This window comes from Phoca vitulina, unplaced genomic scaffold (genome assembly GCF_004348235.1).
Source record: "Phoca vitulina isolate PV1807 unplaced genomic scaffold, GSC_HSeal_1.0 scaffold38, whole genome shotgun sequence".
Taxonomy (NCBI): Eukaryota; Metazoa; Chordata; class Mammalia; order Carnivora; family Phocidae; genus Phoca; species Phoca vitulina.
Window position 1 is genome coordinate 17,169,992 of NW_022589741.1, and position 14,382 is coordinate 17,184,373.

Below are 14,382 nucleotides of genomic sequence, written 5' to 3' on the forward strand. Positions count from 1 at the left end.
GGTGGTTGGTGTCCGTGTCAGCGGAAGGTGTGGGAGGACCGGGGTCTTGGCCCAGAGAGCCCCATCTCCGACCGGCCTTTCCCGCGCACCCATCCCTCTGTAGCCCTTGCCTGGTGCCAGGGGTCTTCCCAGCACGAGTCACCGCTTTGCGCGCAATGCATTTATTGGACTGCCTGTCTCTGCTAGCTGGAGTGTGGGCTTCATGAGAGCAGGGCCTTTGTCCCGTGCACTGCCCTGGCCCCGCTCCTAAAACTGGGCCCTGCCTGTGTTAGCGACTCGTGCTAGTCTGCTTGGCCGCCATTACTGGAGACCGCAGCCTGGGTGGCTAAAACAGCAAAATGCATTTTCTTACAGTTCTGGAGACCACAAGCTTGAGGTCAAGATCTCGGGTCTAGAGTTGGTTCTTCTGCAGTCCTCGTCCTTGACTTGCTGATGGCTGCCTTCTTTCTCCCTCAGTGTCCCCCTCTGTGCCTGTCTGTGTCTTGCTTTCCTTTTCTTTCCAGTCCTATTAGATGAGGGTCCACCCTAATGACCTCATTGTCACTTAATCACCTCTTTAAAGACCCTGTTTCCAAATATAGTCACCTTCTGAGCTACTGGGGGTTAGGCCTTCAATTGGCTTTTGCCATCAAGGAGCCCGGTAGCCGGCCTATCTCTTGGTGGAGGACAGTTTGCTCTTTCTTCTCGTTTCCAAGCAGTGTCCCACTTTGAGCTCTTCAGTATGGCAGTAACCTGGAATTTATGGATGCTTGTTCCTTATCTAGCCCAAGAGCCCGAGTTCCACAAGGTTTGTGATGAGTTCAGTTTCCAGTGCCAGAACGGAGTGTGCATCAGCTTGATCTGGAAATGCGACGGCATGGATGATTGCGGTGACTACTCGGATGAAGCCAGCTGCGGTAAGAGCTTGGACCTTCAGCCTCTTGTCCCTAACCTCCGGTCACAGTGCTGCCTGTGGTTAAGGAGGCCATTCTCAGCCCACTCCCATGCAGGCTCTGCCTTCTCCTTCCTCAGCGCTGGTTCCTGCCAGCTCTCGAATCTCTGTGTAAGGAATTGAGTCTTGAAGTGGCAGCCTGCCCCCAGTCGGTGTTGGGGGATGTTTGTTCTGGTTCCTTTTCTTTCCCCAGTCGGGAAGTTCACGTGATGTCTAAGAAATACAGTAGAGGAATTACGGTAAATCTTTTGGAGAGTGCTTCCCTCTCCTCTCCTAAAGGTTACAGATTCCACAACTTTATAGAGTCGCTGTCACTGTTGGGTCAGAGTCAGTAATTATATCATTCCTTTGGTAAAGCGTCAAAATGAAAATTTGGGTATTATTTGTAAGATCTAGAAGCGTGGCTCAGAGAAGCATGAGCTGGGATCCAGGACGATGGGGCTTGGGTCCAAGAAGCCGCCTTACCTGTATCTGGTAGGACTGTGCAGGCTGCCTGGGGACTTGGGCCTTGAGGAGGCCGTGTCTGTCTGGTTGGTGTGTACGTTCACACTGACCGACGGTGTGGTTCATCTCCCCAGAAAACCCCACAGAAGCCCCGAACTGCTCCCGCTACTTCCAGTTCCAGTGTGAGAACGGCCACTGCATCCCCCACAGGTGGAAATGTGACGGGGAGAACGACTGTGGCGACTGGTCTGATGAGAGGGACTGCGCAGGTGAGGGTCCTGGGTCAGCCCGTCACCAGGACACAGCAGCACACGGCCCCCTTTCTGCACAGAATTGAAGCTGGTTTTGTCGCTGCCGGGCTTATTCAGTGATGTTTGGGGCGCAACTGTCTGAGTTCTTTTCTACCCCCTCCCACTTTAGAAGCAGTGTGGTTGGTTTCTCCTGTTTCGAGGGCCATATTTTGCAGGCCACAGTGAGCGCTCTGGAGCCTGGCAACTCCAGGCATGCCCTGCGGACCAGCAGCATCCACATCTGCTTGGAGCTTGTGCGAAATGCAGGGTCTCCGACCCCCACCCCAGGCCTCCCTTCTGAGTCAGACTCTGCATCGTAACAAGATCTCTAGGTGATACGGGTGCCGTGTCGTATCCGAGGAGCACTGGTGTGGGACGTGTGCTCGTTACTTTCCTTTTTGGGGTTCTCCTCTCTGAACTGGGTCTCAGGGCAGCTGCAGTGGAATTGTAACCAGCACAGTGTGTAGACTCAGTGGGAGTTCTCCATCCACCCTCGCACTCTGAGTCACCTTCCTTCCATCAGCCTGCAAAAGCACTGAGCCCCTGTTGAGCCCCTGCAAAAGCAAACTCGTTCAGATATTAACACAGATCAGATAATAGGGGTTGGGTGAATCTGCTCCAGGAAAGGGAAGAGGTTGCGGTCTGTTCTGATACCCCATTATAAATGATTTTTAGATGAGCTGCGATCAGAACCCTGCCTCACGCTGGCCTCCCTGGGCTGGGGCCGCTCAAACGGGGACGTCCACGCTAAGTCTGGGGACACATTTTGGTCTGGGATCAAGCGTCTTGTAACACTTTGGGTGTTCTTGCTTGCTTGTGTTTTGCTCAGATTCACATGTCCTCCCACCCCCCACTCCCGGGCCCTCTACGTGTCTGCCCAATTACTACCGCTGCAGCAGCGGGGCGTGCGTGATGGACAGCTGGGTGTGCGACGGGTACCGGGACTGTGTAGATGGCTCGGATGAAGAAGCCTGCCCCTCGCCTGGTGAGTGCTGGCCCTGCCCGCTCCTGCGGCACCTGCCTTTGTGGAACGGACCTTCTGGGGGTACGCCCTGGGCACAGAGTGGCCCGGCTCAGTGCCCCCTGCCTTCTGGGACCCTGTGCTCTGTGGCGCGGGCTGCTTCTCACCTCCAGAGCACTCGAGCTGGAGGGTCTCCTCTCCTCTAACCGCCTTCTCATCTTCCTGCACGAGAAGGCCAGCCGCCCGGCTTCCCACCTTGGCTGCGGTTGGGCCCCCTTTGCTTCCTTCTCCACAGGAAATTACAATGGCAATTACAGGGGAAGTGTTTGCCTGTGTGTTAAACTCACGGTGCTGGCTCGTTGGCGCCCATCCTGCTAAAGGAGGGTAAGCACTGCCATCTAGTGGCCGGACCCAGACAGGCATCTGAAGGCATGGGCAGTAACCGTGTTGCGGGAGGTGGGAGTCAACCCTGAGACCCTTAACTGTAGGCAGAACAGAGGTAAGGGTGCTGTGTCCTTTCCTGAGCGAGATTCTATTTCAGACTCAGTTAAAGTAAGAGAATAGATAGTTGTTTTCTTTTTTTTTTTTTTTTTTAAAGATTTTATTTATTTTTCAACAGAGAGAGAGCGAGAGAGGGAACACAAGCAGGGGGAGTGGGAGAGGGAGAAGCAGGCTCCCCGCTGAGCAGGGAGCCCGATGTGGGACTCGATCCCAGGACCCTGGGATCATGACCTGAGCCGAAGGCAGACGTTTAATGACTGAGCCACCCAGGCGCCCCCCCCTTAACTGTAGGCAGAACAGAGGTAAGGGTGCTGTGTCCTTTCCTGAGTGGGATTCTATTTCAGGCTCGGTTAAAGTAAGAGAATAGACAGTTGTTTTCGCTTTGCAAATCCTTTTCCTAGCAAACTTCTAGATCAGCAGTCATTTTCCTCCTTTAAAACTAAATCGTCCCAGTGCTTCACTGTTTGAAAGCATCAGTGGTTTTCTCTTGTCCCGAGGATAGATCCTAACCCTTGAGTCCTATTTTCAAGGTCCTTCCTTACCTGCCATTACTTTGCATGTCTGCCAAGCCGGGCTCCTCATCCTCTCTGACCAGACCTGCTTCTTCTCTGTTGATACTCCTTCAGCAGAGTTTCTGCCTTACCAGAGACCTCTGTCCTCCTCGACCTTGCCCTCCCACTTCCCCCTCTCTGAAACCCACTGTCCATCGCAGCAGACAGAAGCATGGTTTTTGTAGCTAGAAGAGACCTTGATATGTCACCAGAGTTTATCAACGTACGGAACAGAGACCACCTGTAATGGAATCACTTGGGAGCGTCTGTAAGAACTACAGAATTAGGATTTCTGCATGGAGCTCAGGAGCTCCCCACGTGACTGCTGGGTTCGCTGAAGTTTGACATTCCTGCTTGGAGCAAGGGCACTGTCACCTTCCCTCGCAAGCCCACCACCATGGAGCGTTCACGGAGTCCTGTAATCGGCACGGATCTCTTTTCCAGTCTCATACTTACCTGTTGTCCTTTAGATTCTTCACTACGATCTGCCATGCACTGCTTTCTGGTCATCTCATGCATGGGCATCTTTCTTTTCCAAGCGATTATACGGACCTCATGTTTTGGGATCATGCCACATACTACTTTGAATCCCCCCTGTGCTTATTCCAATAATAGGCAGATAGCATCCTATAAATGCTTCTCAAATTAAAACAAATTGTAAAATTTTTTGTTATCTCTGTGCTTGGCCCCCAAGACCCACCTATCTGTTTAATGATTCGATTCTCCGCTCAAAATTGTCTTTTGGTTATTGAAACCTCTGAGCAGGTATTAACAGGCTCTAGCAAATTCTGCTTAATGCAGGGAGCAGATTCCTATTTCCATCTTTCCTTCAGCCTCTGTGATTTCTTTCGTATGTATGTCATCAGGGCAAATTTAATTGGGTCTTCTCCAGCTCTCGGATCTGGTTTTTGCACTGCAAATCTCCTAACTGGTCTCTGGGCCTTGTGTCTCTCCCCTTTACAGTTTATCTTCCAAGAGGCTGCATATGGATGCATGATCATGCCATCCCTGGTCTGGAACCTTCTGGTGGTCCCCTTACTGTCCACGCATTAGTGTTGTGATGTGCCTTAGCTTGGCTTTCTAGCCTCATTTTTTACCGCTTTTCCCCATGCACCGTGTTTTAGCAGAGGGGTTCTAGGTGTAAGAGAGGCCCCTTTGAAAATCCAGTTAAAACCATGGGATGTGCACAATATCCCCAAATTAGTAATTGGTTCTTGTTGTTTCATTTGTTAGCTCAGGTTATTGTGTGCCGTCTGCTAGTGCTTCCCCCCCTCAGTTGCCTCTAGGGGTCACTTTCTGCAAGGTCACCGTATCAATGATTTCTCAGCCCCAGAGTTTCTCTTGGGGGTATCCCTTCTACCAGCCCGGATCCTCCTCTCTGGGCCCAGTGTTGTCCAGGCCTGCTGCACGCCCACCGCCCCCTCCTGCCCCTGGGCCTTCACTGCCCTCCTTGGGACTCCTTTTCCCTTTCTCCTGGTTTAGAGTCGCTGTTTCCTGGGTCTTGTGTCTTGCTTTTCTTGGTTTGCTCCCTTGTGTTGTTGAAGTGCACCCTCCCGTAGTTTTGTCCAGTGACAAGGTGGTGCAGAGGCCAAGGACACAGAGAAGACAGCCTTCAACGTGTTTGTCTTCTGAGTTTGCTGCTTGGGGTTTGTGCTTGTCACTCTCTGTGCCTGGGCCACACATGTCTCCCGGGATGTGGCTTCTCCATTCTAAGGACTTGTTTGACTTCTCTCATTTTGGAGATCCTGTTTTCTTTTTTTTTTTTTTTTTTTAAAGATTTTATTTATTTGACAGAGAGAGACACAGCGAGAGAGGGAACACAAGCAGGGGGAGTGGCAGAGGGAGAAGCAGGCTTCCCGCTGAGCAGGGAGCCCGATGTGGGGCTCGATCCCAGGACCCTGGGATCATGACCTGAGCCGAAGGCAGCCGCTTAACGACTGAGCCACCCAGGTGCCCCGAGATCCTGTTTTCTATATCCCAGATTTCTCTCCCTCATTCTTCATTTCTCTCTCTCTCTCTTTTATCTATCTCTCTTTTTTTTTAAGTTTAATCCCATTTTTTTGGTAGAGCACATTTTCCAGAAGGTTCCCTGGGAAACAGAACGTGGGAGGCATCGTTGAGGTCTTGCTTCTCTGAAAGTGTTTTTCTTCTGTCTTCATATGTGAGTGGTAGTTGTTGGTCTGGGTTTGGAATTCTTGGTTGTCAGTAATTCTTCAGAATTTTGAAGGGATTGCTCCTGTCACTGAGCAGCTCCTGGGAAATCCAAAGCCATTTTGATTGTGATCTTTTGCATGTCACGTGTTTTTACTCTCTGGAAGCGTGTAGGGTATACCCTTTGGCTCCAGTGTTTTGAAATTTCACAACGATGTGCTTTGATGTGGGTCCCTTTCCATCCAGTGTGGTGGATGGACACTGATAGCCTCTTTCATTCCGGAAACTTATGTATCTGAGTTTGGGGAATTTTTCTTGAATTATTCCATTAATCTTTTCTGTTTTCTCTTTCTTCCTGAAACTCTTGTCATTCATACATTAGATCTACTGATGTGGTCCTGTCACCTTTCTATTTTTTAATTGATCCCCCCCTTTTTTTTCCCCCTCTATTTTCTGGAAGATTCAGCTCTACCAGCTCTGCTCCTGAGTTTTCCATTACAGTTACCTTTGAAATTTCTCGTACTCTTCCTTTTGCATGGCATCCTGTCCTTTTTTCATGCAGAAATAGATATTCTTATGTTCTGAGCATATTGAGGATATTTATGTTTGAGGTTTTATTCTTACAGAGTCTCTCTTTCCTCCAAATGTTCTTTTTTTGCAGGGAAGGGGTCTGTACTCGCTTCTGTCTTTCATGTCAAAGGTTTTTCCCCAAATAATCCTGGGTTGCTTACTTGTGTTTAAGGGTGGGGACAAAAATGCAAGAGATTCTGCACACAGGTAGGCTTGTCAGCTTTGAGTTTCATGGTGGGGCTGTTTGGTGGGGAACTTTTGATCTGGGTTGCTTGAGAATTTGTTCCCGAGGCTGGTCGATTTCCCTTGAGGAGATTTTTACAATCTCTTGCCTAGGGAATAAAGGTGTTCCTGCCAGGGCTTATGAGGATGGGGACCAGGGTCCTCGCGTTCAGCAATCTGAGGGTTTAACCCCCTCTCTTCAGTATGGCATTCTTGCTCTTCACTAGGCCCTTCTAACCAGCCCTTTTACCCTCCACGTAACAATCCTCCAGGCTTCTGGGGGGGTGACGTCCAGGGTGATTGTTGCATGGGGCTGGTAGGGGCAGGGCACGTAGGGAATCTTGCTGCTGCTCAAACATTCTTCGGTCTGTTCCCTTACTGCCTTTATTCCTCTTCTCTGTTCACAGATACCATTTTTCAGCTTTTTGAAGATTCTGTGATATTGATCTTGTGAGTTCTTTGCTTTCTGCAGTGACAGCTTAGGATGGGCTACAGCCTTCTCTGGTCCCCTGAGTCACCGCTGTCTGCGTTCCAGCTTCCAAGATTAGATGGCTGTGTCCTGTTGATCTGTCTTCCCTATCCAGAGCTTACATTTGTCTCCAGGCCCCCGTCGTCATTCCAAATGCACCATAATTTCCTGAATTTCCTACCAGGTTGAGTTGGTTGCTCTTGCTGACCAGCTCCCTCAGTACTCAAAAAGTGAATTTTCAAAACTTTTTCTTCCAGCAAATGTCACGGCTGCCTCCATTCCCACTCACCACGGGCGCTGTGACCGATTTGAATTCGAGTGTCGCCAGCCAAAGAAGTGTATCCCCAACTGGAAGCGCTGTGACGGCCACCAAGATTGCCAGGACGGCCAGGACGAGGCCAACTGTCGTGAGTAGTCTCAGAGGAATTCACCGCTCGGGAGGATTTCTGGAGAGCAGGAGACCTCATTACTCCTGCTTCATTTCTCATAATAACCTTGCAATTTTGGGATTATCTCCATTTTATTTTATTTTTTTTATTTTTTATTTTTTTAAAATTTTTAAGATTTTATTGATTTATTTGTCAGAGAGAGAGACAGAACACAAGCAGGGGGAGAGGCAGGCAGAGGGAGAAGCAGGCTCCCCGCCGAGCAAGGAGCCCAATGCGGGACTCAATCCCAGGACCCTGGGATCATGACCCGAGCCGAAGGCAGCCGCTTAACCGACTGAGCCACCCAGGCGTCCCATATCTCCATTTTAGAGATAGGAGAATCAGCTTCAGAGATCACCTTGTCAGTACCAGACTGGGATATTTATTTAGTTTTTTTTTGTTGTGTTGTTTTGTTTTGTTTTTGTTTTTTTGTGCAAGGTTGTGACCTTTTCATCATGCCACGTTCAAAGTTCTTATAGTGGAATACTCTGAAATAACAGAGGGAAACGAGAGAGTAGGGTAAAATTCAAATGGATCTTTGGGACATCAAGATAACAGGGCAGATTGATCCCATACTTCCCAAAATCATAATAGGAACATTTCAGCCAAATAAGTAACTGCACAGTAAGATGAACATTGAAAATAATTAGCAGAGGAAATGAAATAGGACCTTCCTCCTGGGTGAGATTAATTCATTAATTGGCATTCTTTAAATGTTTCTTTTACCTGTTCCAAATCAGCCTTATTCATAAGGATGTTGCCTGGTTAAGGGTCTTAAAATCAAGATGTGCTCTATTTCCAATCTTCCTCAATCCATTAATCTGAGAGCCCTATCAAAAAAGGAAATGAGATTAACATGACAAGATTCTTCTTGGAGAAACTGGCCCCTGAAGGCCGCCACATTCTCTTCCAAGTGCCAATTAATCATCTGTTTAATTATCAGTTTAAGGATTTTCAGAGATTAATAACAACCGTATTCTCTATTTCTTTTTTTTTTTTTAAGATTTTATTTATTTGACAGAAAGATAGCGAGAGCAGGAACATTAACAGGGGGAGTGGAGAGGGAGAAGCAGGCTTCCTGCCGAGCAGGGAGCCTGATGTGGGACTCGATCCTAGGACCCTGGGATTACGACCTGAGCCGAAGGCAGACGCTTAACAACTGACCCACCTGGGCGCCTCCCGTATTCTCTATTTCTAAAACCTATGTTTTCCCACTTTAAAAAACATTGAGACATGTTTCATAAAGAAACCTCAAACACCCACCAGCCTTACGACTTACCTGTTGTTTGGATATATTTTACCATGTGGAATAATTCTGGGAGGGGGATCTTGGTATTTTCTAAAACAATGCCCTTCATAGAGTTTCTCCTAGACTATTCTGCATGACATGACCCCTGTCGATCATTCTGTTAGTTTCTCTTTTCATGTTTCTTTGTAGTTTTTAATCACTATCTAAAACCACAGAGTGATTTGCTTACTTTTTTACTGTTTCTCTCAATAGAAAGTAAGCTCTGTGAGGGTAGGTCCTTTGTTGTACACATCACCATATTCTTAGCATCTTGAACGGTACCTGATTCATGGTAGGCCCTACATGAATATTCACTGGTTCGGTAGATGGTTGGGAAGATGGGTGGATGGATAGATGGATGGATGGGTAGATGGATAAATGGAGGGGTAGATGGATGGGTGGATGAGTGGATGAATGGATGGGTAGATGGATAAATGAAGGGGTAGATGGATGGATGGATGGGTGTCTAGATGGGTGGGTGGGTGGATACTGGGTGGCTGGTTGAATTGGATGGGTAAGTGGGTGAATGGGTGGTTAGGTGGATGGATAGATGGAAGGATGAATTCCATCTTGGGTGTCTTATACTAGTGGGTCTCCAACGTTTTCTAAATTCTCTAGTGCAGTTTTATTTATAACCAAGCCCCCCCTTCCAACCTCCCCAAGGCAAACCAATTTCAGCTCAGCATGTCACAGAGCTCTATAATACAATGATTTTCCAGGAGATGGGGGATTGTAGTTTGTAAAAAGCCTCACATTGCCTTTCTTTCAATGACAATTACTATAATAGAGAGCTCTTTTTAAAAGTATATTTAATTGAAGTCTGCACATCCACACTAGCGACACGCACAGTCTTAATTCGTCATTCATGTGAGCACTCGCCGGTTGAGGATAGTTGTTAAAACTTTCCACCCCACCCCGACCCCCTGTATCTTTTTGTCTCTAGGAACATAATTCTGGATCCATTATCCATTCCTGTTGACCATGCTGGTTCTCTCGCGAGAACATTACCCAGGTTTTCTACCTGCATCTCAAAGTGTGGTTTTCAGAAGCAGATGCAGTGTCTCAGAGAGAAAACAAGATTCCTTGTTCTCATTCTAGAACAGAAGTTTTGAACCCTGGCCAATTCCAGTGACTCACTGTGGAGCCTGTAAATTATTGCACCCACTCTAGATCGTTTGACCCCAAAGCTCTTCCTCTTCTGGGAGGCAGATTCCTGTTGTTCACGTCAGATGAGGAGGCATCCCAGTGCCACCGTGGGGGTTACTAGTCCTTGTTCCAGAGGCGTGTTTGAATCAGAAGCTGATTAGCGCAGACCACTTTTCCTAAACACGATCTGCTGTTAGCACAACGTGCCCTCCCCTGTGTTGCAGCCACACACAGCACCTTGACCTGTGCGAGCAGGGAGTTCAAGTGTGAGGACGGTGAGGCGTGCATCGTGCTCTCGGAGCGCTGTGACGGCTTCCTGGACTGCTCGGACGAGAGCGACGAGAGGGCCTGCAGCGGTGAGTGCCAGCCCTCGGGCCCTGGGCTCAGCCTCCACCCGCCGCGGGCACTCTGCCGGGAGCCTTGTGAGCCTTTCCTCAGCCTGAAGGGGAAACCACTTTTTGCCCGGTTTTGGAGCGCCCGGTGGAGGGAGGCTTGTCCCGCCTCGTGCGGGTGCACCACGCTCCCAGAGCCTCAGGCTTCGTGGCGGGGTGGACACAGTCCTTCTGTCTGGAGCGCCTTTAGTAATTGTCCTAGTCTTTTTGGGCTGCCATTAACAGAACATCACAGCCTGAAGGGCTTCTAAACAACAGAAACTTACTTCTCTCAGTTCTGGAGGCTGGAAGCCCGGATCAGAGCACCAGCAGATTCCACGTCTAGTGAGGGCCCGCTTCCCGGTTCATAGACGGCCGTCTTCCCTGTGTCCTCACATGATGGAAGGGGTGAGGGAGCTCTCTGGGGTCGCTCATCTCATCTCCTGAGGACTCCATCCTTAGGATCTGATCACCTCCCAACGGCCCCACTTCCTGATCCCATCACGTTGGGGATTGGGTTTCAGCATATGAATTTGGAGGGACACACACATTCGGTCTGTCGCAGTAATGGATCCTGCTAGGACATTGTCCCTGGACCTGTAGAATTCTCTCTTGAGAAACAGGCTTACCTCCGTGTAGACAAGGAGGCGAAATGCAAGGAAAATACCGTGACTGGAAATTTAGGAGACACTGGGCAAGGTCATATAGGAAGGCTTGAACTCTTTTTTTTCTGTGATGTCTTAAGAGGCTGGCCGTGGCCTGACAATCTAGATCCTGGTAGGTCTGCTTAAACATCAAGGGACCTCTTGGGTCCTTTGAAACGCAAGGATTTGTGAGATACCACTTTCTTTCCCTTTCCCCCTTCATCTCTCTAGATGAACTAACTGTATACAAAGTACAGAATCTTCAATGGACGGCCGACTTCTCTGGGGACGTAACGTTGACCTGGATGCGGCCCAAGAAAATGCCCTCTGCTGGTTGTGTCTATAACGTCTACTACAGGTGGGTCCCATCTTTGCCGTGAGAGAAGAAAACAGTGTTCTTACCAGCACTGGACGTTCTGCAAACTCTTGTGGTGTACACAGAGCAGAGCGGCTCTTCATTAGCTGAGCCCAGCGTCCTCTGCGACCCCACACTGCTCTGATGTGACCATATCTTTCTTCTTCTGGCCAGGGTGGTCGGAGAGGGCATCTGGAAGACCGTGGAGACCCACAGCAATAAAACCAACACCATATTAAAAGTCTTGAAGCCAGACACCACGTATCAGGTCAAAGTGCAGGTCCAGTGTCTCAGCAAAGTGCACAACACCAACGACTTCGTGACTCTGCGGACACCAGAAGGACGTAAGTATTCTAGTTTCCGTTTATGGTGTGTCCAAGACCTCCTGTGGGATTTGCAGAGAGTTTCCCAAGGACACTCAGGAGTGTGGGAACCTAATGACACGGGCCGCATATATACAGAAGATTTGTGGCGAAGCTTGATGGTCCTGCCTGAGCTGTTGAGCACGTATTCTCCTTATTAGGTCACGTGGTGATTTGCTACCTTCGGAAGTTAACTTCAGATCGTGCCCAACATGGCCGCCTTCTGCATAGCTTCTCTAGCTCCTATCTCTACCTTCAATCTCCTAGTACTCAGTATTTGTGAGATCATCATTGTTAAAATATGAGGCACGTCAGGAGTACTAAGGCTCCGTTTTCAAGAGATTTACCGAAACTCACATGTCCTAGAGAATTCCCTGCTTCCTCGCCTCTCACGGTAGCTGACGTCAGGTGACTCCATGCTTATTCCAGTGATCTTTGCCCCTAGGGTCTTGTGAACTTTGCATTTGCGAGGGCCCGTGCTTACATTTGGGTTACTGTTGGAGACCTCTGTATGAACTCCTATTGATCTTGATGTACGTTCAGATGCTCACGTATAAAATAGTTAGAGATACGTGTCCACAGGCAGGCTGGTATCACATAAATACCATAATCACATAAATCACATAAATCACATAAATTGCTCCGTCAGCTGGGAAGGCCCAGACAGATGACACTTCCATAGCAGTGAGCACACCCGTGACTAAGATCGAGGCTTCTGTGCCATTCTTCATAAAAAGGAACCAGGGCTCCTTGAAGCTCCTTGAAGCTCCTTGGTTGCTTCCAGCACAAGGGCAGGATAGCTACGGGGGGAGCCTGGAGAAGGCACGGAGGTGTGAAGCACAGCAAAACTCACTGACACCTGTGTGTTATGATTTTGTTAACACTTGTTTAGTAGAGCCCGGGGGTGTCAGACGGTCATCCAAAGCCTGCAAGGGAGAATTGAAATAGGTTCCGGAGGAAGTACACAGCACATCCCATGTGACCCTGAGGCAGGGTGCGGGCAGGCTGCGGGCAGGGTGCGGGCAGGGTTGGGCAGGCTGCGGGCAGGGTGCAGGCATACAAGCTTACAGCCTTTATTGGTGGATAGGTCCCAATGCTGGCTCTGGATTCTTTCTAGTCTTTGTTTCAATCTCAGGAAAGTTCCTCTCCTTTACCAGTATGCAGATGGGTTTTAACCCTGAGCTGACTCTTTTCTAGTGCCAGACGCCCCTCAAAATCTCCAGCTGTCACTCCACAGGGAAGAGGAAGGTGTGATTGTGGCCCACTGGTTTCCTCCCACCCACACCCATGGCCTCATCCGAGAGTACATTGTAAGTAACTTTTAGGAGCGGCGGGCCTTGTGTGTCTATGTGAATAGATTTCTGGGTCTGCCAGAGCAGAAACGTGTTCTGAATGGCTAGGACTTGATTTGATGTAGCCGGGTAAATCGTGTTCCACCCATTAGAACACTTGGCATCTCACCTCCCTCTCTCTTCCTGCCTCCTTGTAAGGTATCAGGATGTCCCAGACCATTGGTTACCTTACTAATAATTTCTTCTTTTCACTTTAGGTGGAATACAGCAGGAGTGGTTCCAAGATGTGGGCCTCCCAGAGGGCTGCTAGTAACTTTACTGAAATAAAGAATTTACTGGTCAACGCTCCATATACTGTCAGAGTGAGTATCAGCCCCCATTTCAGCCATCTGGGCAGTCTCAGAACACAAGAACTCCGTGCTTACCTTTATGAGATACTTACTAGTAGTCTGCTAAAAGCCTAACCCCTTGCTCTGGGAGGTCATCATCACTGCAGTCTCTTAAACCAGTGCCACAGAGAACTTGAAATCAGATTTCCCTCAGATAACCAAGAATTTATGGTAATGCAGCTTTACCTGCTTTTAACCCAGATTTTCTGCTAGCATTCCAGCTCCTTTACTCTTGCACTTGCCACTTTTCTGCTTCTTAGCTGCAGGGTGTTGCAGAGCTATGGTAAGCGGCATTTAGAAGCCGCTATCGTAGGGATCTTAGGCAACATGCTATCAATACCTTTAGCAGAAAAGAGACCGATTTTGTGCAGAACATGTTTGTTGGGACCATTAACTGTGCACCCAGACTCCCTGACACTGATGATTTTCTCAGTCCCCTTTTTCATATACACGTATGTTTATGTCTGTATGGACCCACAGGTGCACATACCCCCCATCCCCCACCCTATAGAAGAACCTGAGACCTGTCAATCAACAGAAATCCATCATGCCTGCACTGTCACAGCTCCCTTTGCCCAGATCCCACCTGTTTTCTCCTCCCCGCTGTTGTTGCAGTTGGCTGGGGCCTCTGCGTGTCTGGGATCCCCCTGCATAGACTGTTTGTCACCCTCACTGCCAGAGTCTCGGCCCCGTAGCTCCTTCGGAACCCTCACTGTATGGCACATTGCCTTTATTTTATACTAATTCATGCTCCGATTTGACAAGGTGGCTGCAGTGACGAGCCGTGGAGTAGGAAACTGGAGCGATTCTAAATCCATTACCACCGTCAAAGGAAAAGGTAAATGATCCCAGCGTTTGCAGATTGAGAGAAGATAGAAACCCTTTGGAAATGACTTTCAGCGCGACTGGGAGACGGAGAAGCATAGATGAGAAAACTTCACACGACTTCCTTCCCCCTGTCAACATGCACGCATCTCCAGGAGTTTCCGTAGTGCTTTAGATACAGAGTTTCTCTGG

General features: G+C 48.9%; 1 protein-coding gene across 1 annotated transcript in view; it reads left to right on the forward strand.

The window, feature by feature from the left end:
* The window catches only part of SORL1 (sortilin related receptor 1), a 147,938-nt gene that overhangs the window by 114,217 nt on the left and 19,339 nt on the right, over positions 1–14,382 (forward strand). Inside the window, exons 29-38 of the mRNA XM_032428035.1 lie at positions 765–896; positions 1,510–1,644; positions 2,495–2,650; positions 7,348–7,497; positions 10,177–10,308; positions 11,199–11,325; positions 11,497–11,666; positions 12,882–12,994; positions 13,234–13,338; positions 14,131–14,203. Of these exons, the coding sequence (XP_032283926.1) occupies positions 765–896; positions 1,510–1,644; positions 2,495–2,650; positions 7,348–7,497; positions 10,177–10,308; positions 11,199–11,325; positions 11,497–11,666; positions 12,882–12,994; positions 13,234–13,338; positions 14,131–14,203 (1,293 nt within the window). The remainder of the gene's footprint in view (positions 1–764; positions 897–1,509; positions 1,645–2,494; positions 2,651–7,347; positions 7,498–10,176; positions 10,309–11,198; positions 11,326–11,496; positions 11,667–12,881; positions 12,995–13,233; positions 13,339–14,130; positions 14,204–14,382) is intronic.